Source organism: Pan troglodytes, chromosome 9 (assembly GCF_028858775.2).
Source record: "Pan troglodytes isolate AG18354 chromosome 9, NHGRI_mPanTro3-v2.0_pri, whole genome shotgun sequence".
In the NCBI taxonomy this organism is placed as follows: domain Eukaryota; kingdom Metazoa; phylum Chordata; class Mammalia; order Primates; family Hominidae; genus Pan; species Pan troglodytes.
The window spans coordinates 119,379,542-119,405,416 of NC_072407.2; the positions used below are offsets into that span (position 1 = coordinate 119,379,542).

General features: G+C 51.8%; 2 protein-coding genes across 3 annotated transcripts in view; one reads left to right on the forward strand and one right to left on the reverse strand.

Annotated features, from left to right (window-relative positions):
• Positions 1-20,437, forward strand: part of CEP164 (centrosomal protein 164) — a 128,789-nt gene extending 108,352 nt beyond the window's left edge. Inside the window, exons 35-36 of the transcript XR_010147310.1 lie at positions 16,057-16,239; positions 20,292-20,437. The gene's annotated coding sequence lies outside the window, so the exon portion shown is untranslated. The remainder of the gene's footprint in view (positions 1-16,056; positions 16,240-20,291) is intronic.
• DSCAML1 (DS cell adhesion molecule like 1) overlaps positions 1-25,875 on the reverse strand; it is a 388,366-nt gene that overhangs the window by 8,124 nt on the left and 354,367 nt on the right. The window contains exons 18-26 of one of the 2 annotated variants that reach the window (XM_001158737.6): positions 25,544-25,690; positions 22,844-22,999; positions 14,652-14,791; positions 7,986-8,139; positions 3,908-4,025; positions 3,355-3,518; positions 2,980-3,078; positions 1,992-2,180; positions 1,219-1,506 (exon numbers count right to left, since the gene is read on the reverse strand). In XM_001158737.6, coding sequence (XP_001158737.5) covers positions 1,219-1,506; positions 1,992-2,180; positions 2,980-3,078; positions 3,355-3,518; positions 3,908-4,025; positions 7,986-8,139; positions 14,652-14,791; positions 22,844-22,999; positions 25,544-25,690 — 1,455 coding nt within the window. Of the gene's footprint in view, positions 1-1,218; positions 1,507-1,991; positions 2,181-2,979; positions 3,079-3,354; positions 3,519-3,907; positions 4,026-7,985; positions 8,140-14,651; positions 14,792-18,160; positions 18,348-22,843; positions 23,000-25,543; positions 25,691-25,875 lie in introns of those variants that run through there. The other variant, XM_054661640.2, reaches the window with a different exon arrangement.

Sequence of the window (25,875 nt, forward strand, 5' to 3'; positions counted from 1 at the left end):
CCACCTCCTGGCACAGAACCCTGGACTTCCCCTCTGCTCCCCAAATTCTGGTCCTATCAGGACAGCCACGAACAGTTGTGTAGTTTTAATATTGCATTATATTAACAACGTCCTGGTACTGTTGTAGAATTAGCCTAAAGTCTCCTGGAGTTAGTCTCTCGCCTGTTGAAGTTCAGTGCTCATTCCCAGAGAGTGGACTGATGGGTTTAAATTCTGATATCCAGCTGGGGTGGGGAGGACAAAGGGTGAAGCATGGTAGGGAGAAGTCAGGGCAGTGGACCCTGGGTTCTCTTCCCCAGATGGAGACAAAAACCACTACAAACCCTACATTCTCTCCCTGCTCACCCCTCCTGGGTGCCATATCTGTTAACCCGGGGCTCCTGTGGGGAAGCATGGCAAGTTCTCCTGCTGACATAACCCTCTGCCAAGCCCTGACCCTTGCCTGTTTCAGAGCTTTGCTTAAGAGTCACCTCCTTCATGAAGCCTTCCTTGCTTGAATCCATCCCCTTCTAATACTGCTTTTATTCTGTTTCCTTAACACATAGGTAGACTTGTGACAATGGGCTTCTATGAATTCAGCCTTCCATGTTCCTTCAATGGATGTGTGTGTGTGTGTGTGTATGTGTGTGTATGTGTATGTGTGCATGTGTGTATGTATCCCTATGTGGCAGATGCAGTTAGGAACTGGTAGTATGCCTTTTCTGTGGATCCTTGAGTCTCCATGTTCAAAAAGATGGTGGCCACTCAACCCTCGCAGGACTCCAAGAGAGCAAGAAACAAATCAGTACAGGGTTAAGCCACCAGGTTTTGGTATTTGCGACTGCAGCATAGGCTGTCCCCTCCTGGCTAATATTCCATATCAGCAGAAAGTTCTTAGAGGTCAGGACCTCAACCACACCTCTACCTCCCTTGTCACCTCCCTGAAACAATGCACAGTGATTGAGGACTGCAGCTTCAAAGACTCTCTATCTTTGGTATTACTGACCTATGTGTCTATCCATCTGTAGTGGCCATTGGTGCATCTGCCCGCTTACCTGGCTGCAACAAACCTGATGTCCCCTTTGTCAGCCCCTTCACCTGCAGGCCAGCATTTCCCCCACCTGCATTCCTGCCTGTTTTTCTATTAGTCTGTCTCTTTATGTATCTGCCACTCTGCCCACTTCCTTCGCACCACCCTGCTCCAGCCTCTGTACCATCCCTTCCACCCTTGCGACTCACTGCCATCGTAGTCCAGGGTGGCGAACTGGGCTGTTTCATTGCCGCAGCCCGCACTGTTGCAAGCCCTCATGCGCAGCTCGTACCACGTGGCCTCTCGCAGTTCCGTCAGAAACACCTCCCCGGAGCTGTTGGCCCGGAGGCCCTGCCAGGCCCAGGTCCCCTTGGGCCGGTACTCCAGAACGATGGCTGTGATAGGGCAGCCCCCATTGTTCCAGCCCTGCAGGTTAAGCCGAGCATGCGTGGAGTTGATGTGGGTGAAGAGGTGTTGGTCTTTGCTGAAGGAGGGCTCTGGCAGGCCGGAGGGAGAGAGAGAGGTTAGAGAGACTCGGGGGGAGGCAGGACTGGGCTGGGCTGGGCTGGAAAGGATTTCCCTGGGGCAGCTGGGATGGCAGTGGCTCCAGGAGAATACATGTTTGGCACAGATGGGGTGGGGAAGCCCCAGGGCGCAGAGGAGGAAGAGGAGGGGAGGGAGGAGAGGGAAGAAAAGGGCAGGGCCTGGAGAGGGGCCTCAGTAGAGGAGGAAGGGAGCTGGGAAGAGGCAAAGGAATGCCACCTTCGGCCACCCGGTGGGGAAGTGGAACTAGTTTTTCCTGATGGGATCCATCGGGACACTGTGGTGATGGGAAGGAGGCTGAGGCTCCTCCCTTCAGTCTCCCTGCATCCCTGGACCCCTCCTTCCCCACCCCAGCCACCTTACACCCCATACCTGGCCCCTCTAGCCCACCCTCCCTGGGCCCATCGCTCCTTCCCTGCCCCAGTGGCCTGGGCCTCACCCCGCCCGTGGGTCTTGGCCTCGATGATCTCGCTGATGCGCCCAGAGCCCACGCTGTTCTTGGCTGCCAGCTTCACCTTGTACCACGTGCCACACTTGAGGCTGTCCAGCTTGAAGGAGCGCTCGCTGGAGCTGATGAACACATCCTTCCACTCCTCGCTGTTGTCCACCGAGTACTGTAGCACGAAGCCTGCGGAGGGTAGGCCTGATTCAGGTGGGGGCAGGGCAGGGCAAGGCAGCAGAAGCCCAGCCTCAGGTACCCCAACAGGGGGCTGGGCTCCAGGCAGGGGGCAGAGTCAGGCTTTTGGTCATTGGAACGGGCATATGCTCCTTAGAAGCAAAATTGGAAGGATCAGCCCCAGTCAACTCTCTACATTAAACCAACCAATCAACAAAACACTGTGAGGGCCTGGGGTCCAGCCCCCGGGCGGGTCTGACGCTGTCACTTTGGTTCTAGTGTTAGGGGTTAGCAGCAGGTTCGGGAGGGGAGAAAACCAGAGTTGTGAGGCTCACAAGGGGTCCTGTCTAGATCTTCACTAGGATCTAGACATGGCCCCCTGAGCAGCAGGCTCAGAAGCACCTGGGGCGTGTTAGAAAGGCAGGTCCTCAGCCCCAGCCCAGAGTGCTGAGTCAGAACTGCATTGTTACAAGGCCCCTTGGTGACGCAGACTCACACCCACACTTGGAAAGCACTAATCTAGTCCATTTGTCTACTTCGACAGATTGGGAAACCCACACTCAGAGAGGGAAACAGCCTACTCCAGGGTCACACAGCTCACAAGTGGCATTGGAGGGGCGGGCGTACTAAATCCCAGATGCCTGGGCCATTGCAGTTCCCTTGGCACTTGAGTGACTTCCTTGTGGGTCACTTGGCCCCCAGATCATTTCTGTCATTTGGAGACAAATGGCAGAAGTGGGTGAAGCCCCTTCCCTGCCCCGGGCCCAGAATTCCTTCCCCTATCTTCCCCCGCATCCAGACGCTTCCTCACCTCGGATGGAGCTGCCCCCATTGTCACCTGGAATCCAGGTCAGGGTGATGGACGAAGCTGAGGTTTTGGAGACAGTGAGGCGGGGCTGGTCCGGGGGAACTGTGAGGGGAAAGCCACCACCCCTTAGCACAAGGGTGGACCCTGTAATGGGGTGTGGGGAGTCCCCCCGTGACGGGAAGGTGCTGGCTCTCCCACACCCTCACTCCCACTCCCCAGCTCTCCTGCCTCCCCTTCCATGTGCACCTCTGTTTCTCCAGAGGTCTGTCTCTCCCTTGGTTTGGCTTCTTCCATTCGATGACCCTCTCGCATGATGGAATCCCTACCCTTTCTCCATCCCTGTCCCCACCTGGGGTCACCTGCCTCACAGAGCCTCACCTTGCACCAGAAGGTTGACGATGATGGTGTCAAAGCCACCGGTGTTGGTGGCCGTGCACGTGTAGTAGCCGGAGTCCTCAGCCTTCACTGCACGCAGCAGCAGTGTGCCATTGGTGTGGATGAGCCGGTGCCCATCCATGGACACTGGAATGGCCGAGTCTTCACTGCCAGGGGCGAGGATGGGGCGGGTGGGTCATGTCAAGCACCCCTTCCTCCTGAGGCCCTCCCCCCGGTGTGTGACAAAGAGAGCTGGGGGTGGAAGGAGGCTCGCCAGGGAACGCCGGGTTCTTGGGGCTTTGCTCAGCACTCCCTGGGGGTATGAGGTAACCCAGCCTCTTTAACCATCCGGGGAAGGGAGGTCCTTGGCTCCCAAGAGGGGAGCCAGGAGGACAGGCCTGCTTGAGAGAGCAGTAGCAGCACACCCTGCAGGGCCTCTGCAGGCCTGGAGGCAACCGGGTCACCAGGCAGGAGGGCCCCAGACTCTTCTCCAAACCGCTCTTCTACTTTATCCCTCTTTGGGGCCACCCCATCCCTCCACTGTCCCGACACACACCTGTCCTTGGTCCACTTCACAGCAGGGGCTGGATCTCCCACTGAATTGCAAGGCAGCCGAACATCTTTCATCCAAGGTGTTGTCACGGTGCCCCCAAAGGAGATGATCTTTGCTGGGGCTACAGGGAGGAGAGGATGAGGGCCACTCCACTTCTACCCCTGCACAATATCCTGGCCTCCTTCCTTAGGGCCCCCTGGATTTACAGTTCAAATCCTCCCTCCCCGATCTGACCTCCACCTTGGGCTTTTGGTGAGGGGTAGGTGTCAGGGAATATTGGCTGGGAGACATTGACTCAAGAAACATTGATGAAATACCAGTTATGGTCAGGATCACAAGAGGCTCTGAGGATTCAAAAAATGAGTATGATTTATTCCCTGTCCTCACGTTGATCACCATCCAAGAGGGAGACAGATACTTAAGGAAAAATTATAACGGGGCAAAATGCTATGGTAGGTGCAGGCACGAGGAAGCCTAGGGGTGTGAGGCAGGGGGAATGAATGCTGCCCATAAGTGGGCGGTGGAGGCAACGGCCGGGAATAGCATCTGGAATTGGAAGCTCTGACTTGAAGGTTAAGAAAGACTTTATAAGCAGGGAAGGAGACACATGTCAAGAAGAGGGAATAGCACTAAGCACGGACATGGAGACCTGAAGCTCATGGCAGGTGTGAGGGTTTGCAAATACTCTGGGGTAACCAAAGCTTGAGTCCAAGGGGACGGGCAGAAGTAGAATCTTGGGGGCTTTGTTGGCAGGGCCGGGAGACTGGACTCCCTCTTAGAAAGCCGCCACCAGAGGGTTATAAGAAGTGGTGTTGGCCAGGCCTGGTGGCTCACGCCTGTAATCCCAGCACTTTGGGAGGCTGTGGCAGGTGGATCACCTGAGGTTGAAGTCAGAAGTTCAAGACCAGCCTGGCCAACATGGCAGAACCCTGTCTCTCTACTAGAAATACAAAAAATTAGCCGGGCACGATGGCAGGTGCCTGTAACCCCAGCTACTCGGGAGGCTGAGGCGAGAGAATCGCTTGAACCTGGGAGGTGGAGGTTGCAGTGAGCCGAGATCATGCCACTGCACTCCAGGCTGGGTGACAGAGCAAGACTCTGTCTCAAAAAAAAAAAAAAAAAAAAAAAAGGAGTGGTGTCCTCAGCCGATTTCAGATGCATCCTGGCTGCTTGCAGAGGATAGTTTGGTGGAGGGGGTCCTGGAGGACACAGACCGTGACAGGATGGTGGCCAGAATGCAGGCTGGAGGTGATGTGTAGCAGTGGGGAGATGAGGGGCTCAGAGCAAGAGCTGACAAAACTTAGGGTCTGGCTGGTTTGGGGGAAGAGAGCGGGGAGGGAAGGATGGCTCCCAGGATTCTGGCTGGGCCACCAAGGTGAGTGATGGCACCCTCATGGGAACAGGGCACACTGAAGGAGGGGCAGGCTTGGCAGGAAGGACCGGATGGCTTCATCTCATACTGAGTCCACAGTGCAGCCACAGCTGTAGCTAGACCACAGGTGGGTGCGTGTTCTGGAGCACCAGAGAGATGCCTGGACCAAAGACGCTGATCTGGGAGTCAGCAGGCATGATGAGGCCACAGGAGGGGATGCAGACTGACAGGGAAGTGACCAACTCTAGGATCAGCATGCACAGGCACAGAAGAGAGGACGGGAGTGTCCCGAGGGTGGTGGCGGAGGACTGGGTCAGCAGCATCACAGAAGGCGCGGGGCCACAGGTGCCCAGAGTGTGGTGGGTGGGTAAATGCATCTAGTGCCTGGGAGATCGCCAGGCCCAGATTTAAAGGAACCAAGTGCCCAAGTGCCTCAGAGAGTAGAGCAGGCCCATGGAGCTGGGGCCCTTCTTGGGGTGGAGGGAGAGTGAGAGTGAGGGAGCAGCTGAGAGGTTCAGGTGCATGGCGTGGGGGCGGGCTCCTGTGCTGGTCGTGCCAGGTGCCAAGGGGCTCTCAGAACAGGGGAGTTCTGGGGTCTGCTTGGAGCAGTGGGGGCACCAGACAGGCCTGGCAGAGGGGTCCACATGAAGACGGCCTCCATGGGGGGGCGGTGAGAAGCCTGGGGGCTTTGTGGGGGTTCTCCGAGTTTCTCCAGAGATCAGCTTCCAGACCTGGTTTTGCCACAGACTGGGGTTGGCTCCCTGAATCTCTGTGTCTCAGGGTGTGTGTGCATATGTGTGTGTATGTGTGGGTGTGTATGTGCATCTGCATGTGAGTGTGTGGATGTGTGTGTATGTGTGTGTGCAGATGCGTGTTTGTGCACATGCATGTGAGTGTGCATGTTAGTGTGTATGCATATGTGAGTGCACGTGTATGCATGCATGTATGCGTGTGTATATGCATGTGCATATGCGTGTATGCATGTAGTGTGTATGGTGTGTGTATGCGTGTGTATGCGTGTGCATGTGTGTGCATGTATTAGTGTCTAGTGTGTGCGCGTGTGTATGCGTGTGCATGTGTGTGCATGTATTAGTGTGTATAGTGCGTATGTGTGTATATGTGTGTGCATATGTGTATGCATGTATTAGTGTGTATAGTGTGTGTGTGCATGTGTGTATGCATGTATTAGTGTGTATAGTGTGTGTATGCATGTGTATGCACATTAGTATGTGTATGTGCGTAAGTGTATGAGTGTGGGTCTGTATGTATAAGTGTGTGCGCGTGCATATGCATGTGTTTGTGCGTGTGCACATGTATGTGAGTGTGCAGTGTGTGTGTGCGTGTGTGTGTATGGGGGAAGGGGGCAGGAGTGGTTGTCTTTCCCACGTCACAGGGCAGCTGTGAGGTGATGCTGTGTGAATGTGTTCTAGGAAGTCCACAGCTCTCTAGGACCGTGTTTATTTAATGCCCCCAGGAGAAGAGGCCAGCCTTCTGCAAAGATGCCCAGCCCTCACACTCCTGCCTCTGGGCCAGTGCTAGCTGTTCTGGAAGGGTGATAGGCTTTAGGCCCCTTCCCTTCCTGAAGAAGAGGTTGGTGGTAGGGGTTAGGGGGTGGTAGGAGGTGCTGAGGCTGTGTGGAAAGAGCCCTGACTTGGCGCTGGGAGAGCTAGCTCACTCCTTCCCGGTTGTCTTTGCAGCCCATGCCACTCCTGCCTCAGGTTGCTCAGCTGTGGAATGGGTCAACAAGCCCTGCTGGCAGGGCAGGTGGAAGCCCCTGGCCCACCGTAGGCCCTCGATCAGATGCTGGCTGGCTCTGAGCCCGCGGCAGGGTAGGGCTTGGGGCTCTTATGTTTGGGCCAAGAGAAGCTTGAGTAGCCCCGGTAGGGTGGCCAGGCTGCGCAGGCACCACCTCCTCTCGTCTGGGCTGCGGTGGATAAGAGAGTGGGGGAGTGAGGAGGGGCCCAGGGAGGCCCAGCGGCAAGTAGAGGACCTGCGGTCCTGGGCTAGTTGTGGCCAGTTCCTACGCCCCAGGGAGAGGCAGACGCTCAGCCTTGCAGCTCTATCTGCGCGGCTGCTGCAGCTTGCCCTGGGGATGAGGCCTTGGAAGTGTCATTCCTCTGAAAAGTGGGGGTGCAGCCCCCATGGCACACTCATGTGCCGGTCAGAGATTCAGTGGGGCACTCCCTAAGAGGGTCTGATTCTAGCCCAGAGCCTTCCTTCACAGCACGCGCTGCGTAAAGGTCTGCGGATCGCAGGAATCCGCCATCGCCGGAATCACCCCTGCCCGGTGTCCAGTTCAGCACGGGGGCTCTCCTTTGAGCCTCAGCTGCTCTGTGGAAGCAGCACACCCGGCTGTAGGCACCTCTGGAGGAGCTGAGCATTGGGACAAAGGCCCGGCTTTGAATTGGGGGTAGAGGCGACTCCCCTTTTTTCAAGCTGGGAGTAGGGTTTGGACCTCGGGAACTGAGTGCACCCTGTCCACCCGCCCCAGGCAAGAGCTGGAGGCAGCCTGTTGTGAGGCTTTGCTGGAGTCAGGGGGCAGCAGAGGCCCAGTCTTGGTGTGTGCGGGAGGCAGGCGGGTGGCCAGTTCCTCACAGCTGGGTGGCAGATAAAGCGAAGCAGGCAGAGACCCTGTCTGGGGAGAACCAGGATTCTGTAAGGGAGCTTTTGGAAGTGTTTGCCCCTCTGCCACAGCCTCAGGCTTCTCACCCTTGCCAGCAGGCTCGATGGTCACCTTCTCGCTGCTGTTGCCCCGGCCGGCAGAGGTGACGGCGGCCACCCACAGCAGATACTGCTGACCGCGGTTTAGGTGGGCGATCCGGTAGAAGAGCTGCTCTGGACTCGTCTCGTACTCGCTGGGAGCCTGCGGGGCAGAGGCAAAGAGGCTCTAAGAAGCAGAACTGGGGCCCTCCAGCATCCAAATCTTCCTCAGTGCCCGGGGCTCAGAGGAGAGGATGGCGGGGTCAGATGCGAGGCAGGATTCTGTCCTATTTGCCCTTTCCAAGTTTTAGAGATGCAGCGGACAGAGTGTGCCCTGGGTTTGGTCCCTGGGAGCTGATGGGCCTGCCTCGTGGTGTTGCTGGGTCAGCCTCAGTTTACCTCTTTAACTGATCCACGCTCTGGCAGCTGTGGCTCAGGCCAGAGGATGTGAGTACTTTAGGTGAGGGACGGGGTAGCCAGGAGAAGGGAGAATGGGGGACAGGGGGTCCCAGGAAAGCCCTGAGGAAAGAGTCTTCAGGAAGAAGGCAAATGACTGCCTCTGCCTGATGAGGGTTGGAGACAGGCTGCTGCAGCCTGCCCTGGCTCCCGTCACCTCCTAGCCCTGCCGTCTAATTACCACTCCTGCATTTTGCAGGCAGCATGCCCGCCCGTCCAGGGAGGAGGGGGCGGGAGAAGGAACTATGAAAGCTTTACTGGGTAGCACTTTATTAATGATTATTAGTGGTATAGATCACCATATATATTTGTAGGTTATACAAATCTATAAAATTTTTTTTTAACAAAATGACAGTTTTGACAAGTTGCCAACAAAACAATATCGGATCCCAGTGGTTTTACCAGTTGCTTTGATGAAAAGATTATGTTGCCTTGGAAACCAGAGGCTCAGATATTGAAATGAATTTGAGAAGGAGCTTTTGATAAGCGCTAGTTTGCAGACCTCCTGTCAGCCTCTTCCCTGGCACGGGCGGGATGGGGCTGACTTTCATTTTATTTTATTTTTTGGTCAGCCGCAGGGAAGGGAGAGGAGGACAGCACCAGGGCCCCTTTGAAAACAGAGCGGAAGTCCAGGGAGGGAGAGCAGCCCCAGAACAGATGGGGGCCCGAGGCCAGAGGGAGCTAATAATTAGTTATCTCTGCAGTCACAGGATCTTGCACACACACGCTCACAAGCACACACACATGTAGATGCATGCACACATGCTGAGGAACAGACCTCCAGGCATGTATGGGCACAGAGGGACATTCTTCATGCCCCATAGTGGGGCTGAGAGGCCCAATAACTTATAACAGGAGGAGACATCCTTTTTGGCCCCAGGCCATCTGCAGGGAAATGTTAGGGGAAAAGGCACAGGCATCTCTGCAACACACACACAGAGCTCCCTGGCATATTCCTCCTGCCTCCCTCGTGGGGGTCTGGCCTTGAATCCAGGAGGTCCGGGGGGGCAGGTGCAGAGCCACCCTTGAGCCCTGGTGGTTGGGAAGCCCTTTCAGGCCACAGCACCCTGGGACTGGTGTGCGTATCTGTCGTTGATATGTGCTTGAAGTGTGGGGTAGTGTAGTGGCTTCAACACCCTCCTGCCCTTCCTCCTGGGCATACAGCCCGTAATGTTGCCCATAGTTTCTGGATGCTGTTTTCTCTCTTGCAAACTAGGGAAGCAATGCAGCTCTGCCCAACCTGTGTGTGACTGAGGCACAAGGAGGCAGGGGTGTGCACGTCCTTTGTAAACTAGGACATATTCTTCTCCGGGCTTGTTTTTGGTGACAGTACAGGAACGTATGTGTTTCTATGTACATGTGCAAGTGTGGAGAACAGCTGAGTGTATGTGCTTGTGTGCATCAGTGTATACCTGAGTGTATATTTGTGCCTACACAGGCAGGGCAAGAAAGTTTGGCCTCTTCTTGTAGGTATTAGCATCCAACCCAGATACTGGGCGCTTTCCTTTTAACCTGGACACCCCGTGAGTCTCCTGAAATCATGTTCAAAAGCACACAGACATATCCCCAAATAAAGTTCCAGTGGATCAAAGGTTTTTGAAGAAAGGCAAGCTATGAAAGAAGAAACTATAGGTAAATATTTACCCATTTTTCTAATCATAAAAGTCAAGGCAAAATCATAAATGGAAATGATTGATAAATTCAGCTTCTGTAAAAAGAAAAACTATGATACATCAAAAACAGAATCAAAGGCTGGGCATACTGGCTCACATCTGTAATCCCAGCACTGTGGGAGGCCAAGGCAGGTGGATCACCTGAGATCAGGAGTTTGAGACCAGCCTGACTAACATGGTGAAATCCCCTCTCTACTAAAAAATACAAAATTAGCCAGGCGTGGTGGCGCATGCCTATAATCCCAGTTACTTGGGAGGCTGAGGCAGGAGAATCGCTTGAACCTGGGAGGTGGAGGCTGCAATGAGCTGAGATTGTGCCATTGCACTCCAGCCTGGGCAATAAGAGTGAAATTCTGTCTCAAAACAAAATCAAAAACAAAAACAAAAAACCAGAATCAATAGGCAAGCAATGAATTGGCAGATACTTGCAACTTATATGACAGAAAATGGCTATTATCCTTAATATGTAAAGAACACTTATAAATCAATAAGAAAAATATGAGAAACCCAAACAGAAACCTGGACAAAGGACGTAAATTGACAATTACCCAAAGAAGAAAAATATAGCCAATAAACATATAAAACCTAACTAGTAACCAAAGGAAGGTACTTTAAAATAAGGCACATTTATAAAAAATCCATCTAACAAAAATAAAGCAGAACAAATCAGAAAACAAATGTGGGATCAGCATAGGTGCAAAGGACAATACTGTTGGCCACTCACCCTGCTGGTAGAAACATACATGGGTGCAAATGCTCCGAAGGGCAATTTGTAAGTCTGTATGCAGAACTTTAAGAATACTTACTCTTTGTGACCCAGGAATTCCTACAGAAATTTACCCTAAGAAAATATTAAAATATGTGCATAAAGACTTCGGTGACGGATGTTCATTGAGACGTAATTTATAATGGTGAAAATTTCAAAGACACATTAAATACAGAATAATGGGAGACTGGTTAAATAGATTCTGTATAAACAGCCACTCAAGATCATGTTTTAGGTCAGGTGCGGTGGTGGCTCATGCCTATAATCCCAGCACTTTGGGAGGCTGAGGAGGGCGGATCACTGAGGTCAGGAGTTCGAGACCAGCCTGGCCAACATGGTGAAACCCTGCCTCTACAAAAATACAAATATTAGCCAGGCGTGGTGATGTGTGCCTGTAATCTCAGCTCCTTGGGAGGCTGAGGCAGGAGAATCACTTGAACCCGGGAGGTGGAGGTTACAGCGAGCCGAGATGGTGCCACTGCACTCCAGCCTGGGTGACAGAGCAGGGCTCCGTCACATACACACGAAAAAATGTTTTAGAAGAATATCTGATGGTGTAGGAAAGCACCAACAGGTATTCCATGAAAAAAGCAGATTGCATTATGTTATGTATAATATTATTTTAATTTGGTTTAATGAAACACCTCAAAACCTGTACTATATGTACAGATCAAAGACTGGAAGACTATATACCAGTGTTTATCTGTAGGAAGTACATCACCAGTGTTTATCTGTAGGAAGTACAAGTAATTTTTACTTTCTTCTCTATTCTTTTATATGTTTTACAGATTTTCTATAATAAAATTGCATTATTTTTATAATCAGTGAAAAATGTATTATATTATTAGTAAAATGTCTACCAGGATTCAGTGTAGCTGTGGCCATCCCCAGGGATAGCTTCCCTAGAGCCAAGGCCATACACAGTCTTTTCTGAGGATGCCACAGGTATGGTTCATCCGCTCCCACCAGCATGTGTGAGCACACACAGTCTCAGCTATCTGCCTATAATTCCAGGCTCATGCCACGGTTTTGCACTGTCACTGATACGCGTGTGTGCCCTCACCCCTAGCACCCTCTCCCAGAGCTGTCTTTCATAAATGAGTTTGTGTTGAAATTGTTTGGAATTTGGAATATATTTGTGCAAAGTGATCATGTCACACACAGTGGTTAGGTCCCCAGGTCCCTCACTAAGTTCAGTTTCCCCCCAACCTTTGACCCCAGTCCCCCTACAGGGCTGAACTGAAGTTCTCATCACATCAGCAGGACTTGTGTGATACTGTCTGATGGCAAATCGCAAGACATGAAGAAGATGGAGGGAGGGTCCCAATGTCTCCATCAGCAGGAGGAGGGGACGGGGACCAGGAGCTCTGTTCCGGAGCCCGGGAGAGGAGCCTGAAGCCTGAGTTAGTGAGGAGGCGTGGCTCCCGGACACCAACCTTGGAAAGACTTCATTATCAGAGGAGGAAATGACTGCAAAAGTCCAGGCTAGAGAATGACTACCCTCTCCCACCAATTAAGGAACGGAAGCTTGCCCAATATCTGAGGCTATAGAATTGCTAGGCTGCTACCGATTCATTCTTCGAATGTGTATTCCATGACCAGGATGTTCCAGGCACAGTGTTCAGCCTCTGGGGACCCAAAGATGAAAAGATGCTGCCCCTGTCCTCGTGGGGGCCTCAGAAACCAGGGTGGGAGACAGATATGTGAACAGTGACTGCCTTCAAATGCATTCAGTGTCTGACGGGAGTGAGGAACATGCCACGGGAAGAAGCCACGGGGCAAAGGTGTGGAGGTGTGAAGAGGCACAGTATTGTCCAGAATTGTGAACAGCTTAGTGTCCTGAGAGCCTAGAATGTGTGTGTGTGTGGGGGGGGTGGGTAGAGTTGGGGGGAGACGGGAAAACAGAGCAGAACACATGGCTGAAAGCATTGCCCAAAACACACCAAGTGTCTGTGCTGATGTGGAGTCACTGGAACTCTTATCCCCCGTGAGTGGGGGTGTGATTGGCATGAACACCCAACAATGGCAGGCTGTTCTCAGTGAACACCTGCAAACTCTGTGACCTAGCGCTTCCTCTCCTAGGCATACACCTGGCAGAGATCCATGCCCATGAGCATCCAGAGACACATACAGGAATGTTCACAGCAGCACCATTTGAAGAGTTCCAAACTGAAAACTGCCCCAAAGCCTTCCATCAATGGATACTAACGGCTAGCCCAATGGATTAATAATTGTAACATATGCACACAAAAGCTATACAGAAGAATGAATGAGCTATAACCACGTACAACAATGCGAATGAAATTCAGGAATTCAAAATAATGTTGGGTAAAAGAAGCTGGACAAACGGTATGATTCCATTTATACAAAGTACAAAAAGAAGCAGCACTAATCTATGCTATTGAGGTCAGGATGATGGTTACCCGGGAGGAGGGGCAGGCGGGGGCTGGAAGGGGGCATGGGGATTCAGGGTGTCGTAATGTCCTGTTCTGCTCTGGGCGCTGCTGCTCGGGTGGGTTGTGAAAATTCGCGGAGGTCTACAGTGATGACGTTTGTGCACTTTGCTGCATGTGAGGTAGTGGCCGTGAGGATGGAGTGGGGGGCCGCAGTCAGTGGGCTTCCCCTCTGGTAATAGAACTCTGGCCTCACTGGCGGGGAGCTGGGCCACCTACCACTCAGAGGGTAATTCAGAAAGACCACAGGAAAGCAGAGAGTATAGGAGGAGATGATGACACAATTACTGAGCAATTTCAGGGCAGCTTTCCTGGTGGCCATAAGCTTATTTGCAGCTCTCAGGCTGATGCCCAGTTGTTGATGGAGGGAGGAGCAGGCCTCCTGCTCCTGCTTCTGCTCCTTGCTTCCGCTCCTTGCTTGCAGCCCTGGGCACATCTTCCTGACAGTACTCCTGCTCCTCTAGGGTGCCCCCCTCTGCCACCCACCTCCACTAGACTGGAAGCCCCTTGAGGGCAGGTATCTGCTCCTGCTCCCGTACCTAGAACAGGCATGCTCTATAGTAGTCACTCAGCAGGACTTGGTGGTTGACTGGCTGGAGATGATGAAAGAGGCAGAGGGGAAAATGCATATGATGGGATATAGGTGCATATCCCACTGCACCCATCCCCATCCTCCCTTCCCTCTCTGTGGGGCCCCTCCAAGCGTCAGTGGAAGGGCGGGGCTAGCCCCTTGCCCTGTGTCTTGCCTGGGGGCTGCCCCCTCTGCTCCCATGGTTAGGGCAGATATCGCAGCCTCTCAATCCTCTCCTCTCACCTGACCCCAGGCCCTGGTCAAGAGACGCCTGTGCCTTCTCTCAGCTTTCCCCCGTCTTTCCTCCTCCCTCAGCTTGCTCCATGTGGAGGCGCTCATGCAGGGCAGAGCTCCAACAGCACCTCCAAGCCCAGACCAACCACATTGAAAGATGAGTCATTCCCAGAGGGCACAGACCAGCCTGGGGACCTGCTGGGAGCTTCCTCTGTGAGCCAGAGCAGAAGAGCTGAGGCTGACCTCCCTTCCACCCTGCCTGGTTGGGCATGGCCCACCTGACTCAAAGGAGCCCCCAGTGCTTGTGACAATCTTGTGGCCTCTGGAACAGAGGACTGACCCAAGATGGACACTGAGTAAGGCTTCGGCCACTCTGGGTGGCCAGTCCCCATTCTTATCTATGAATCCAGGCAGAAGCTCAGATACAGGCAGCCTCAGGGTTTGGCCTGGAAGCCGGCTGATGTACAAGGTCCCTTTTCTTTTCTTCCATCCCCTTCATCATCTGGCCCTGAACTCACTTACCGGCTGGCCAGACCCGGGGCTGGAACAGAAGATGGTGTACTTGCGGATCACCCCGTTGGGCTTGGTAGGGGGGAGCCAAGACACAACCACACTGCTAGCTGATGAAGGGACAGCTTTGATGCCAGCAGGGGGACCTGGAACTGAGCAGGGAGAAGGCCTGGTCAGTTGAGAGAAAGCAGGAGCACAGCCTTTGGGGAAAATGACAGAGTTGGGAGAGGGAGGCAGATCAATCTGGGAGAGCTTCTTGGAGGTGGCATCCTTGAGCTGTGGTTTAGAAGGGGAGGGTCCATCCAGCATGGTAAACAGGTGGGAGGAGAAAATGATCATTTTGGAATTGTAACAAAGTCTCTGAAATGGAGGCCCTTGGAGTGCCAGCTTCAGAACTGTTTGGCCAGAACCAAGGACTTAGGATAGGCAAAAGAGAAACAGAACCTATGAGGAATTCATCTTGATCCCTCTGACCTTAACCCCTGACCCTCACCCCCTTACTAACTGTAAGCATGTATTTAGGGGGAAAATACCCGGCACCTGTCACTTTCCTTTTTGGCCTGTGAGTTTCTTGAAGCTGGGACCACAACCTGTTTTCTGGCATGAGCCCAGGGCATTGCCCTTGGAGTGCTGGCTGGGCCCTTTCTGGAAGAAAGTCTACCTTAGAAGTCACTAGGAAATCCATCCTAAGTGGATTCCAACTCTTATGGACTCTGATGTCCCCTTACCCTCCTCTCTGGGCCTGTCTCTCCTAACTGGGACCCCAGGACTCTGCCTGGGAGACTGGAAGCTTCCTGTTCTCAGCTCACACTCCCTATCCTCATCTCTCCATTGTATGGTTGTGTACTTGTTTCCTTTCTAGAAACTTTTATGATCTTTTGAGGACAGTGATAGCATCCCATTCAATTTATTTTACCTCTCTGAGCCTCCGTTTCCCTATCTATACAATGGAGATAAGAACTGTATTAAAAGGTTGTATTGAGAATTAGTGCTAATTAAAGTACTGGGCAGGTGCGGTGGCTCATGCCTGTAATCCCAGCACTTTGGGAGGCCAAGGCGGGCGGATCCCTTAAGGTCAGGAGTTTGAGACCAGCCTGGTGAAACCCTGTCTCTATAAAAAAATACAAAAATTAGCCAGGCATGGTGGTGTGTGCTTGTTTTCCCAGCTACTAGGGAGGCTGAGGCAGGAGAATCACTTGAACCCAGGAGGCGGAGGTTGCAGTGAGCTGAGATCACGCCATTGCACTCCAGCCAGGGCAACAGAGCAAGACTCTGTCTCAAAAAAAAAATAAATAAATAAAGCACCTAGCACAGTGCCTATTGCATAAGACACTCAATAAATTGTAACGATTATTATTTTTGCATTCTGTCTCTTACTCTCAGCTGATGGCACCTACCTCAATGTTTTCTTTCCTAGTCAATCATTTGGGGCTAAATAAAATAACTAGATGCAGCGTCATCATCCTTCTGGGGGCCTGAATCCAGAACCTGGGAATTGTTCTTGACTCCACCTGTCCTCCCTGCTACACAGCCCCGTGTGTCACTTCTGCTGGATGTCTCTGCAGCTGTGGGGTAAAGGAGTCCATGGATGGCCACTGGGGTAAGTGCACTAATTGGAGTGTTCAAATCTCTATCCTTGCTTACTGTTTTCCTATCAGTTATTGAAAGAGGTGTGTCAAAATCTTCCACTGTGGTTGTGAATTTGTCTCTTTCTCCATGTAATTCATCAGTTTTTGCTTTTTATATTTTGAGGCGATATTATTGAGTACATTCAAATTTAGAATTGTTTTATTTGCCTAGTAAATTGAGTCTTTTATCAGAACAAAGGGTTCCTCTTTATCTCTACAAATTCTTTTTGCCTTATAGTATGTCTGACACTAATATTCCAGTTTTCTATTAGACAGTTTGAATGATATGTCTTATTTTTTCCATTCATGTTGAACCTTTCTATACCCTTATGTTTTAGACATCTCCTGTAAACAGTACATATTTGGGTATTGTTTTTCACCTACCATTCTGACGGTCTTTATCTTTTAATTGGAGGATTTAGTTAATTTATCTTTAATGCAATTATTGTTATATTCGGGTTTAAATATACCATCTTATTAAATACTTTCTATTTGTCTCATCTATCCTATCCCCATTTTTCTTTTTCTTTTCTTTTGTGGCTTCTTTAATTAAGTCAAATAAAAAATATTCTATTTTCCTCCCTCTATTAGCTTGACTGTTAAACAGTCTTTCACTACTTTTAGTGGTTCCACAATAGATTACAACATGAATCTTTAGTTTACCAAACTCTAATATCAATGGGCACTTTTCTTCTCAGACAGTGCAACGACCTCAGAGCTTCCATTTACCCTGTCCCAAACTTGCCACTGTTGTGTATCTTATTTCACTTTATTTTCATTTTTTTTTGAGACAGACTCTCACTCTGTCGCTCAGGCTGAAGTGCAGTGGTGTGGTCTCGGCTCACTCACTGCAACCTCCACCTTCCGGGTTCCAGCAATTCTCCTGCCTCAGCCTCCTAAGTAACTGGGTCTATGGGTGCCCACCATGATGCCAGGTTAATTTTTGTATTTTTAGTAGAGACGTGGTTTCACCATGCTGGCCAGGCTGTTCTCAAACTCTTGACCTCAAGTGACCCACCGGCCTCGGCCTCCCAAAGTGCTGGGACTACAGGCTTGAGCCACCATGTCCAACCCCATTGTCGTTTATTTTAATTCTGTATATACATCATCATCATCATTGCTGTTTTATGCAGCCAACATTAATTTAGATTTACCCATACATTCAGCATTTAATTGCTCTGCCTTTACTCGTTGCATCATTGAGCTTCCTCCTACAATCATTTTCCTTCTAGTTAAAGAATATCCTCTGGTATTTCTCTAGGGCAGGTATGTTGGTGATACATTCTCTCAGTTTTTATTTGTCTGAAAATGTCTTTATTTCATCTTAATCATGAAGAATAGTTTGGTTAGGTATAATATCATAGGTTGGTAACTGTTTCCCTTACATATTTTATATATATACAAATACATCATTGTCCTTTTTTCTGGTTTCCATTGTCTCTGACAAGTTAGCCACAATCTTATTGCTTCTTCTTTGGAGGTAATCCGTCTTTTCTCCTCTGGTTGCTTTTAAGATCTCTCTCTCTTTTCTTTATCAGCTTTAATATGATATGCTTAGGTGTGGATTTCTTTCTTTCTTTCTTTCTTTCTTTCTTTTTTTGAGATAGAGTCTTGCTCTGTCACCTAGGCTAGAGTGCAGTGGTGCGATCTTGGCTGACTGCAACCTCCGCCTCCTGGGTTCAAGCAATTCTCTGCCTCAGCTGGGATTACAGGCACCTGCCACTGCACCCGGCTAATTTTTTGTATTTTTAGTAGAGATGGGGTTTCACCATGTTGGCCAGGCTGGTCTTGAACTTCTGACCTCGTGATCCACCCGCCTCAGCCTCCCAAAGTGCAGATTTTTTAAATGTGTGACAATAGAGTTTGTAGAGCTTCTTGAATTTGTGGCTTGATATCTTTCATCAGTTTTGAAACATTTTCAGACATTTTATCTTCCGCTCCATTCTCTGTCTCTTCTTCTTTGGGATTTCTTCTCACTGCATCCTCTATGTCCTTGATACTTGGAATGTGGTCTGTGGATCATTACCAGCATCACCCGGGAGCATGTTAGAAATGGAAAATCCGAGATTCCACCCGAGACCTGCCAAATCAGGATCTGAATTTTAACATGATCCCCAAGTGATCTGTATACACACTGAAGTTTAATGTTTCTTACCTGCTCTTTTAATTTTCCATCTATTTGTCTTTCTGTGCTACACCTGGATATTTTCTTCTGCCTATATTCCAATTCACAAGTTATATCTTCAGCTGTGTTTAATGTGTTATTAACCCATCAACTGAGTTCTTAATTTCAAGTATTAGGGTTTTTTTCCCCTAGATTTTCCATTTGATAGTTTCCAATTCTCTGAAGTTTTCAATCTGGTCAAGCAAAATTAAAGTCCATGTTTGATAAAACTCAAGTTTGAAACCTTTGTGGGTCTGTTGCTCTTATCTGTCTTTTTTTCCCTGCTGGCTTTTGTTCATGTTGTCCCATTATTTTTTATTGTATGCCAGACACGGCATTTGCAAAATAGTTTGTAGAAATAATTTGTGGCATCTGCTGATGTTATCTTCCTAAAGAGAGGATTCATGTTTGCTTCTGATAGGCACCTGCAATCTGGGCACGAGCAATCTGGGGTAACTTAAATTCAATTTCCAGTATTGGGATGATTTGAAGGTGAACTGTCTGCTTTTGGTCCACTTTTACCCTTAGAGTGCTGTCCTTCATGGTCTCAACGCTAAGTGAGGGGGATTCACCAGACAGACCCCCACATCCTGGCAGGCCCTGACCTCCAGCTCATGTCTTTCTAGTGCTGTTCAGCTTCTTGGCCACTTCCTCCAGATTCAGCAAATGTCCCTAAGGGAAGGAGCTGTTCCAAATGTCAGGCTCACCTCCAGGGCCTCTATTTTCCCCTGGATCCCGGCCTAATGATTCTTCACTCTCCTGCTAGCTTTATGATGCCTTCAACAGGTGTTCTAAAAAATAGTTTGTCCATATTTCCTAGCTGTCCTCCGCAAGAAGAGTGAGTTTCAGTCACCCAATCCACCCTTGCTGGAGGTAGAACTCCTCTGGTATGTTTCTCTAAACTTGTCACTGCCGTTCATCTTCAGTGCTGCTGCCCTAGTACATAACTTCCTCGTCTCTGCCTCGACAGGTTCTAACCAGTCTCTCTGACACTAGTCCTCATTACCCACCCTTTGCCTGCCATCAACAAGAATTACCTTCCTAAAACATGGGTCTAGTCATGCCTCTTCCTCAGTTAAAGGTCTTTAAAGTGGTTTAAAATCCAAGTCAGCTTTGCATGTGGAGGTCATATTGCTAGGTTTGGTATTCACAGGGGGAGGTTGAGGAGTTAGCACTGGAACTCATGAATTGGGTCCAGCCAAGCCAGCCTGAAACCACACTCAGACTGAGATCTGGACTCAGTAAATAAACCTGAATTTATGTTTGCATTTTGTTCTTTTAAATTTATTTTGCTTTTTTCTAAATTTCCTCATACTGTTTTTCCTTTAGAAAAATGCAAATCCTGAGGGTGGGATCACGGTGTCTTCAGATGAGGATATTTGCAAAAGCTCCCATACCAGGGCTGGAATTGGACCACAGATCTGTCTGCTTTCCATGCCAACTGAGTAATAACTGTAAAAACTTCCACCTATGAATGGGAGAGCCTGGTGGAGCTGGGGTGGTTGTGGAGGACAGGCAGAGTTGACTGCTACCCTCTGCCATTCCCTCCTAGTCCTTGCAATTAGAACCTAACTTTTGCTTAGGTATCCGTGTTCCTCCACACTTCAGAGACAGCTGTCTCTACTGCCTACAGTAGAGGGTATGTCGTGCTTGGGGTAAATCGGTCATGATAATTCCATTTCCCGTTTGGTGACTGTCTTAGCAAGAGGCATGTGGCCCCACTCTGACCAATGGGAAATGAGGATAAGTCTGTTGAGGGGGTTTCTGGGAAAGTTACTTTGACTCTCAAGAGAGGCATGCCCACAGGAAGAGACTCCCTCTTCTCACTCTGAACTCTGTCTTGCCTTGTGTGATGCCTAGGGCTGCAGCCATCTTGAAATCATAGCAGGGGCAGCTGATATTCAGAGGATGGCAGAGCAGAAGGCTGGGAACCACTGACTTAACCAACCCTGGAGCTGTCCTACTCAGGACTTCTTGCTATGTGTGATAATAAATGTGCTTATTGCTGAAATCTGTTTTTGCTGGCTTTCGCAACAAAAAGCTTCCTAACAGACACAAGTAGTTTGATGGAAAGGATAAAGTATACAGAGACAAGAAAGCCTGGATTTGTCACCTGTTAGTTGAGCGGCATTTGGAAAGTAGCTTACACTCTGGAGGCCTCAGTTTTCTCCCCTGTAACATGGAAATAATGCCTCCCTCACAGGGCTCTTGGGCAGGTTAAGTCATATTATGACTGCTATTCTGGATGAGACGTCATCTGACACTGGGTTCTTTGTGGCCTGGGCTTCCCCTTGGAGGCCCTGATGCCGCTATCTGAAGCAGTCATTTCTTTTTTTTTTTTTTCTTTTTGAGATGGAGTCTCGCTCTGTCACCCAGGCTAGAGTGTAGTGGTATGATGTCGGCTCACTGCAACTTCCACCTCCCAGGTTCAAGCGATTCTGGTGTTTTAGCCTCCCGAGTAGCTGGGACTGCAGGTGCCCACCACCACACCCGGCTAATTTTTGTATTTTTAGTAAAGACGGGGTTTCCCCATGTTGTCCAGACTGGTCTCGCACTCCTGACCTTAGGTGATCCACCCACCTCGGCATCCCAAAGTGCTGGGATTACAGGTGTGAGCCACCGCATCTGGCCTGAAGCAATCATTTCATTGCCAGCACCTTGGTAGCCATAAAGCAACTGCTATTTGCTAGTACTTGACATTTTAGATTTGGTACTAGTACTTGATGAGGTACCACTCTCCCCATGTTATGAGGAAACTGGGGTTCAGGAAGGCTAAGTGACTTCCCCATGAATGCCAGGCTGGGGGCATGCACTTCCGCTGTATTTACCAGCGCCTTTTCCATGCTGCGGCACCACCTCCCGAAGGTGAGGGGCAGTGCTTCTTTGGGCCCGGGCTCCTGCTGCGTATAACCGTGAGTGGCTCTGGGGCGGAGGGCTGAAGGCTCCTTGCAGAGAGGGGTGATGCTCCTAGACCTCTGGGTTCCTCACAGGGCCTTGCCTTGTTCAGTTAAACAGGTGGAGGTGCTTATAGCTCAGGCCTTGCATCAGAATAGGAGGCAAGAAGAAGGCTGGGGGCCCCAGGGGCTCATTTCTGGAGGCCAAAAGGTGCCTGAGTGTGGCCCTGAGGCCTCAGATGGGACCAGGCTCTAGATGCCATCTCAGCTCAGTCTCCACGCTGGAGCAGGTGGCTCTGCCCGGAGCTGTCCCAGGAGGCCTTGATGGGAGGATTAATGACAGGAAAAGTAGGGCAGGCAGGTTGGTAAATATTGAATTGCTCAGAGCTTAAAGGGAGAGGGGGCCTGCTGGAGGTGGAGAGGGAGGGAGAGCCGGGAGATTAAGCTGAGCTGGGAGCTGGTCCAGTCCCCGGGCACTGGGCGACAATGGCAGCTTCTCCCCCACCACTCCCAGCTGAGTCGTTCCTTTTCAACATGTCAAACCCTTCCAGTGCCTTCAGCCAAATTGTTTGGGTAGGATCTAGACTCTGGGTCTCCATATCCCTTGAAAAAACTAAGGGTGAGTGGAAAGGAAGCCACCATGCCAAGGATGTCTCCCGCTTCTGTGCCTGCTGTGTGCCAGTCGCTTGTCACACCTCTTCTAGTAACGGGGTACCCGGCCCAGAGCACTCACCTATGAAACAACTAAATGATGGAGCTGGTACTGGGAGGGGAAGAAAGTGGCGGGGCTGGAGGCAGAAGCCCAGAGCTGTGTGCTGTTCATGCAACCGTGCCTCCCTGGCGGCCCCTGGGGTAGTGCAGCTCCAGGCCTGGGTGGAAGCCTGGTCCTTCTCCTGACCTGTTCCTCCTGGGCTGACTTCATCCCAGCCTCCCCTTTTCCCCTGCCCTTACCGTGTCACTCTGTCCTTGAGTCTGGCCCCCTGTCTCTGGCTTTCCTCCAGTTCTGCCCCATGAGGAAGGGCTTTGAGATCACCCAGCTCCAAATGGAGGCACACCCCCATCCCTGCCTTGACAGTCCAGGGCCAGGACCATGCTGCGGCCTCTGTGGGGTGACCACGAAGTCCCTAACCCGTGATGTACTGAGCGATGCTCCTGCTTCCCCTAGCCCCAGTGTGTATCCAGAGGAAAGCAGGCTGAATCTTGCAGGGGAGCAGATGCCACAGAAAGAATGCCCATGGTGTGGGAGGAGAGGGTTTTTCCGGCCTCTGACTCAATGCTGCAGAGAGCAGGTGTGTATGTGGGGGGTGTGGGGGGAGGTGCAGGGAGGTTCACAGTTGCTTATCTGCTCATGCATGAATCCTAGAGCATTTCCCTCAAGAGTCCTCAAGGCTACTCTCCCACAGTTTGAAGGCCAGGAGAAAGGACAGTACCCTGCTCTCACCCTGCCTCCTGGGGTGGGGCTGGGGAATAGCAGTGGGTGGCAGGGCCAGCCTGTCCCAAGGAGAGGCCTGGACTCACCGTCCTCCTTGGTCTGGATGTAGAGCACACTGCTGCGCACACCGTCCCCAGCCTGGGTGTAGGCCAGCACCTGGACGCTGTAGTTGGTGAACTTCTCCATGCCCCGCAGCTCCACCCGCTCCCGCGTGGTGGTGATGTTCTGCATCTCGCCCCACTCTGCCAGAGACCAGCAAACCCTGAGGGCCCAGCTCCATCGGGCTGTGGCCCCTGCTGCTACCCCTGCTGCCTGGCTCTGCCCACACCTACTGCACAGGCTTAGCCCTCGACTCCATGGTGGCAAGGACTAGAGGGTCTTTCACCTCAAGGTACCCAGGAGCAGATGCGGGCCACTGCCCCCAGGCCACGTCTCTCTAAGGGGCCAGTGAGGGCGAGCCACAGATGCTGGCCTGGGCCCGGCCTCAATTGACCTTGCACCAACTTCACTTTGACACGCTCTTTAAAATGCCTCTCTCTCTCCATCTCTCCAGGCAACATTTCTCCCTCCCGCTACCCAACTCCCTTCCCATGCGAGAGCCCAGAGTGGCTTGGACCTGGATGGAGGAGGTCCCGTGCAGGAGGCACAGCTCAGCAGCCACTCTTCCTGCTGGCCAGCCCGCCTTGGGCCGCCAGACCTCCCTGGGCAGTTATCAACCTGGGGATGATGTGTGACAGGCTGAGGCTGCCTCCCCTGCCTCTGACCACTCCTGGGCCAGTGCCCTGGACTCCCAGTTGGGGTAAGGGGCTGAGTGACTCGTCTGCCTTCTCCCCACTGTTGGAGACACCCAGCCATTCCCTGCACAGAAAGCCTGGGTGAGTCTGGTGGAGCCGATAGCCTTAGCCAGGAAGGGCTGGGACACTCCTGAGGCTCAGGGAGGACCCAACGTCCCAGCCCTGCAAGGACCTTCTCATAGACTCTAAAGAGGAGCTTAGGGAGAGAGTCCCATGGGGGCCAGAGTTGTAAAAGGAGGAAAAGGGACAGACTCTGGAGCCTCCCACTAGGACTGCTGGGCTTTCAGAAAGACAGGTCCAGCAACGGGCTGAGGACCAGCCTCGTAGACATGAGTTTCTGGAGACCCCCCTCCCAGCACCTCGCGGATGGTCCAGGGCAGGCAAAAGGCCAAGGCAGAGGGCCTGGCCAGGGAAAGCAGCAGCTGCTGGGATCCAGAGGGCGAGAAGGCTGTGCCCAGCGTGAGAAGACTCCAGGTCAGTGCAGGAGGACCCTCAGAGGTCAGAGCAGCAGGGCCTTCCTCTCCTGGAGTCAGAAACCAGGCTGGCCTGTCCAGGACTGGAGCCAGAGAAAGGGCAGGAAGAGGGCAGCGTGGTCAGGAGTCCAGCTTGTCTTTGGGGATTACTGAGGCTAATACATTCCTTAGGGGCTAAGCTGGAGAAGCCCGCAGGCTTCGAAAAGAGGAAGCGAGTTCTGGAAAACAGGGAACCACCCTTTACTTGGTTCCACACAAATATGAACGTAGTGAGGTCACATTGTGAGCAGCGTGGCCTGACACTACACAGCAAAAGAACTGGGGAGACCTTCAGAGAGCTCAATCTGAGCTAGAGCCCTCTGCTTTTTGTGGGAGAGAGTGGAAGTGGTGGTGGGGAAAGACACTTCCTACTGGCAGTGTGTCTGGGCAGAGCAGAATCTGGATGGGAGAGGGGACCGTAGTAGCGCTGGACAAATGACTGTGAGCTGGATTCCAAGGTCCTCCAGGAAAGAAGAGAGGGCCCAGGGGGCTGGGAGGCAGAAAGTGCAGGAGCTGGGTGGGGGACAAACTCATTTTAGTCCTTTGTGGTCTATTGAGATGACTAAGGCCTTTAATGGAGCATTTCCACAGTCTGGGATGCCTGTCCTCTGACCTGTGTGAGCTACAAGTCTCCAGGTCACGTGAAGGTCTGTGTACACCAGTGGGCAGGAGCTTGGTGTGCCTGCGGGAAGCTACTCAAACCTGTTTGCACATTCCAGGGCAAGGAAGACATTCAAAAGTTTGGGCCATCTTACTGGTTTCTCTCCATTTGCCATTTCTCTACCCCCCTGCTCCACTGTGCGCACCTCTCTGCCCTTCTCTGGATCCCGGGCGGCTTGTCTGCACAGAAAACACGCCTTGCTGCGTGCCTGGCTCCAGCTGGGTTTGGCCAAGGGAGGCTCTCCCTGGGTTCTGGTAGCCCTGCTTCCTCCCTCTCCCCCTTGGCCTTAGGTGTTGATGGTTTCCTGCTGATGCTGGTCCCAGGTGCCCACCTCCCTCCTCAGTCCCTTCATTAAACTCTTTGATCGCCCCATTTGAGTGTACCGACTATTCCCCACCGGTCCCTGGCTCACATAGCCATAAAGGCCTAATATCAACACGTGAAACTAGAAAAGCCAATCTGCCCCTATCATGCCCCCAACACTTCCCCAAACACACACTGTTGTCCAGGAGTAGCTGGGTGTCTCCTTCCCACCCCTCACCAGAGATGCCACCCTAGGTACCACCCCCCCACCTTGCTCCTGGCTCTGACCCCAGTTGAACACGGAGGTGTTCAAGTGAATCCCGAGCCCCTTCCTCACTATCCCCCGGCCCCTATAGCCATTATTGCCCCCTGTGGTCTCCCCGTGTGGAGAAGAGGGGGCTGCACTTCCTCTTGCCATGCTGTGGGAGGATGCTCAGCTCTAACTACGCCTGGAAGCAGACTCCACTGACCTGCGCCTCTCCCCTGAGTCCCAGCCATCAGTCCCAGCAGACTCACCCCCATCAACATAGAGGGACCAGAAGATGACCCGATAGCCTTTGAGGACGCCATTGAGGGTGCTGCGCGGGGGCTCTGACCAGGAGATGACGGCCACGTCAGAAGTGATGGACAGGGCCCGGACGTTCTCAGGGGGCTGGCTGGGCACTGCAGGGGGTAGGGGGAGAACCAAGGGTCCAGTCAGTCGTGGATGTGAGTGACAGTACAGCAATTGTGTCCCAGGCTGGGTCCCGCAGTCCAACCAGAGGAGCGTCCAGTTAGACAAGTGGGGGGGACCTCCTGACTTGAGCATCCTGACTGTTGGGGCAGGGAGGCTGGGAAGTGAACCGAGT